Source organism: Oratosquilla oratoria, chromosome 24 (assembly GCF_046742065.1).
Source record: "Oratosquilla oratoria isolate Oo_2021 chromosome 24, ASM4674206v1, whole genome shotgun sequence".
In the NCBI taxonomy this organism is placed as follows: Eukaryota; Metazoa; Arthropoda; class Malacostraca; order Stomatopoda; family Squillidae; genus Oratosquilla; species Oratosquilla oratoria.
The window spans coordinates 6,200,815-6,205,814 of NC_134800.1; the positions used below are offsets into that span (position 1 = coordinate 6,200,815).

The 5,000-nt window shown below is 45.4% G+C and overlaps 1 protein-coding gene across 1 annotated transcript in view; it reads right to left on the reverse strand.

Annotated features, from left to right (window-relative positions):
- Nucleotides 1-3,673, reverse strand: part of LOC143038266 (putative neural-cadherin 2) — a 535,431-nt gene extending 531,758 nt beyond the window's left edge. Inside the window, exons 1-2 of the mRNA XM_076207285.1 lie at nt 3,649-3,673; nt 3,401-3,427 (exon numbers count right to left, since the gene is read on the reverse strand). Coding sequence (XP_076063400.1) covers nt 3,401-3,427; nt 3,649-3,673 — 52 coding nt within the window. The remainder of the gene's footprint in view (nt 1-3,400; nt 3,428-3,648) is intronic.
- Nucleotides 3,674-5,000: the final 1,327 nt, after the last annotated feature.

Below are 5,000 nucleotides of genomic sequence, written 5' to 3' on the forward strand. Positions count from 1 at the left end.
GAGAGAGAGAGAGAGAGAGAGAGAGAGAGAGAGAGAGAGAGAGAGAGAGGAGAAAGACGAGGAGGAGGAAGACGAGGAGGAGGAAGACGAGGAGGAGGAAGACGAGGAGGAGGAAGACGAGGAGGAGGAAGACGAGGAGGAGGAAGACGAGGAGGAGGAAGACGAGGAGGAGGAAGACGAGGAAGACGAGGAGGAGGATGGAAGTTAGGGGGAATTTTTAAAAGAAAAACTTTTGTATCCTTAATTTTTACTTCTCACTTGAAGTGGCACAGAGAGGGAGAAGGAAGAGGGAAGAGGGAAGAGGGAGGAGGAGGAGGAGAGGAAGAAGGGGAGAACAAGGGGAGAAAGGCAAAAGTAGAGAAGGACAGACAAAGGGGACGGGGAGGGGACGGGGAGGGGAAAGTGGACGGGAGAGGTGGACGAAGGGGAAAATAGGACAGAAAGGAGGAGAGGGGTGAGGGTGGGGGAGGCGGGAAGGGGGTGGGGGAGACGGAAGAGGGAGACGGAGGGGAGAATAAGCAATAAGGTGGTTGGGTAGAAAAGTGGGGAGGGGTTGGGTAAAGGAAAAGGGAAGGGAAGGGGAGAGGGAAGGGTGGGGAGAGGAGGGAGAGGGGAGGGAAGAGGGAGGGAAGCGAGTAAAGGAGAGTGGAGAGGAAGAGAGGAGGAGTGAGAGGGGAGGGAGAGAGGAGGTGTAGAGAAGAGGGGAAAAGAGGAAGAGGGAGAGAAGGGAAATGAAACGGGAGAGAGAAGGGGGAGAGAGAAGGGGGAGAGAGGAGGGGAGAGAGGAGGGGAGAGAGGAGGGGCAGAGAGGAGGGGAGAGAGGAGGGGAGAGAGGAGGGGGAGAGAGGAGGGGAGAGAGGAGGGGGAGAGAGGAGGGGAGAGAGGAGGGGGAGAGAGGAGGGGGAGAGAGGAGGGGAAAGAGGAGGGGAGAGAGGAAGGGGAGAGAGGAGGGGAGAGAGGAGGGGAGAGTAGGTGGAAAAGAGGAGGGAGGGAGAGGAGAGGAGGGAGAGGAGGGGGCGAGAGGAAGGAGAGAGAGGAGGGAGGGAGAGGAGGGGCAGAGAGGTGGGGGCGAGAGGAAGGAGAGAGAGGAGGGGGGAGAGGAGGGAGGGAGACGAGGGGGAGAGACGAGGGGGAGAGAGGAGGGGAGAGAGGAGGGAGGGAGAGGAGGGAGGGAGACGAGGGGGAGAGACGAGGGGGAGAGAGGAGGGGGAGAGAGGAGGGGGAGAGAGGAGAAGAGGAGGAGAGGAGGGGGAGAGAGGAGAGGAGGGGGAGAGAGGAGAGGAGGGGGAGAGAGGAGAAGAGGAGGAGGAGAGGAGGGGGAGAGAGGGGAGAGAGGAGGGGAGAGAGGAGGGGGGGAGGGGGAGAGAGGAGGGAGAGAGAGGAGGGGGAGAGAGGAGGGGGAGAGGGGAGGGGGAGAGAGGAGGGGGAGAGAGGAGGGGGAGAGAGGAGGGGAGAGAGGAGGGGAGAGAGGAGGGGAGAGAGGAGGGGGAGAGAGGAGGGGTAGAGAGGAGGGGATGAGAGGAGGGGAAGATAGGAGGGGAAAATAGGAGGGGAAGATAGGAGGGGTGAGAGGAAGGGGGGAGAGGAGGGGAGAGAGGAGGGGGAGAGGAGGAGGGGAAGATAGGAAGAGAGAGAGAAGAGGGAGAGAGGAGGAGAGAGAGAAGAGGGAGAGAGGAGGAGAGAGAGGAGGGGGAGGGAAGGAGAAAGGGGAAGGGTGGGGAGAAGAGGGAAAGGGGATAGTTGGGGAAAAGGGGTGAGAGGGAGGGGGAAGTGGGAGGGGAGATGAGGGAATAGGCAAAAAGGAAATGATAGAAGGGAATAAGTGGGGAAGAAGAGGAGGGAAAGGGAAAGGCAGAAGGAAGGGGGAAATACGAAAGGAAAGGGGGAGAAAGACGGTGAGGGGAGGGGAGAGGCAGGGGAGAGGGAGGGGAGAGGGAGGGGAGAAAGGGAAAGGAGAGGAGAGGAAGAGAAGGAAGAGGGGAGAGGGAGGAGAGAGGAAGGGAAGAAAGGAAGAGAAGAGGAGAGGAAGAGAAGGAAGGAAGGGAGGGAAGGGGAGGAGGAGGAGAGGATGCAAGAAGTGATGGGCTGAGGAGGAAATGAGAGTGGGAAGAAGTTGGGAAGAAGGGAGAGCGAGAGGGAGAGGAGGGGGAGAGGAGGGGAGAGGAGGGGGAGAGGAGGGGGAGAATGGAGAAGAAGGGAGGTGTATAGGAGAGAGAAGAGGGCAGAGGAAGAGGGGGGAGAAGGGAAGTGAGAGGGGAGAAGGGAAGTGAGAGGGGAGGGGGAGATGGGAAGAGAGAGGAGAGGGAGAGAGTAGAGGAAGAGAATAGAGGAAGAGAATAGAGGAAGAGAAGAGAGGGAGAGGAAAGTGAGAGAAGAGGGCAGAGGTAGAGGGGAAGGGAGAGGGGAGAGAGAGAGATAATAGGAGAGAAAAGGGGAGAAAGAGGGAGAGAAGATAATGGAAGGGAGAGTGGAGGGGAGAGAAGGTGTGAGAGGAGGGGGGAAAGAGAGGAATACACACACACACACACACACACACACACACACACACACACACACACACACACACACACACACACACATACACGCACGCACACATACACACACATGGCGCTGTGGTTAGAGCTCTGGCCTGCCACTACGGAGGTCCGGGTTCGACTCTCGCCCGGGGCTGAAATAATATCAGTATCGCAGCGCTGAGGGGTGTTACTCCAACTCTCGTGGGCGGGGAGTTGGGGGTGTGTGTGTGTGCAAGGTCATAGCATTACCCATAGATCGGACCTACGAGCTCTGAGCTCTCTTCCAGGAGGGAAATAGCTGTCGATCACGAGTCCAACACGTGATCCAAAGACCAAGTGAATACACAAACAAATTCTATAAAGGATGACAATGTTATTTAAATAAGTGAGGAGTTAGACACACACACACACACACACACACACACACACACACACACACACACACACACACACACACACACACACACAACTTCGTTTGTCTATAGATTTTAGCAATGTTTTCTGATATTAATTTCAGCCATGAAAAATATTTATTACGTTGATATATACATACAAATTTTATGTATACTCTATTATAGTTAATGCATTTTTCATCTGGTAAATCATAAAAATAGCTTATATAATTCGTAGAATATTTATAAATATACCTATCTTAGACTTCAATTCTAAAAAACTGACACGCAACGAAAAATAATAAATTTTATTTAAACGATCTTTAACAAGGTTTGTTAGACTATATCAAATCGCTAAACTCACTTATGCTGTGAATATTTTATAAAAATACAGAGGAACACAATATATTTGATCGAGTCTGATAATACAAAACAACGAATAATTCAAATGTAACGGTTACCGTGAAATACACAAATTCAAATTCCTCTTACCTTTTACGTAGACGACATAAAACGTCCCTGTTATGAAATTTTCAAATTGAAGCACTAAACATTATTAATAACTATTTTCGAAGTTAGTTCGCTCATTACAAAATAAATAAACTTCACTGAAACACGAACAAAACAAAAATACATCTTCACTAGCTTGGCTTTGGTCGACAAATGACAAATTCCCGTTTTCTTTGATTCAGCGACGACTTTTTCAAAAATGTCGACAATTCGTACCAATACACGCTCACCTAAATATATAAATTTCAATGCCATAAACATATACAACTATGTAAATATCTATATAAATATAAATATATACCCGTATGTATAAATCTATATCAATACATATTAATGTACATGTATTTGTACTTGTATACTGAATTTACTTTATCATATTTACCTAAATGTAGTATAAAGGAACCAGCCTGTACTCGTGAGGTCCTGCCTCTTATTTTCCAATTATCATACCTATTTTCAAATGTATATATGGTTGCAGCTTGTACTATACAATTTGTTTTTATTTTTTGCTTAATTAAGTTTACTTTAATCCAACGTAATGACACAATTCACAGATTCTATTAAGGATGACAATGCTATTCAAATAAGTGAGGAGATAGTCTTTCTGTACATAGTTGGCCTGGAATATGTATGTATGTATGTATGTATGTATGCATGTGTGTATATATGTATGTATGTGATTTACCATGGTCTTGGATCATGTGTTGGACTTGTGATCGACAGCTATTTCCCTCCCGTATGTATGTATGCATGTATGTATGTATGTATGTATGTATGTATGTATGTATGGATATGTATATATGTATGTATATGTATGTATGTATGTATGTATGTATGTATGTATGTATGTATGTATGTATGTATATGTATATATGTATGTATATGTATGTATGTATGTATGTATGTGTGCATATAATGAGGTATGTGTGAATATAATATATATACATATATATATATATATATATATATACACGTACACACACACACACACACTCGCACACACGCACACACACACACACACACACACACACACACACACATATATATATATATATATATATATATATATATACACACATATGTATGTATGTATATATGTTCGTATATATGTATGTATGTACGTATGTATGTATGCATGCATATAATGTATGTATGTATGAATATAATATGTATGTATATATATGTTTGTATATATGTATGTATGTACGTATGTATGTATGCATGCATATAATGTATGTATGTATGAATATATGTATGTATATATGTTTGAATGCATGTATATATGTATGAATGTATACATGCATAAATGTAAGATATATGTATGTATGTGTGTATATAATGTATGTATGTATGAATGTAATATGTGTGTATATATGTTTGAATGTATGCATATATGTATGAATATATGCATGCATAAAAGTATGATATATGTATGTATGTATGTATGTATGTATGTGTGCATGTAATGTATGTTTGTATAAATATGATATGTATGTATATATATTTGTATGAATGTATATATGTATGAATATATGCATGCATAAATGTATGACGTAAGTATGCATGCATATATGTATGTATA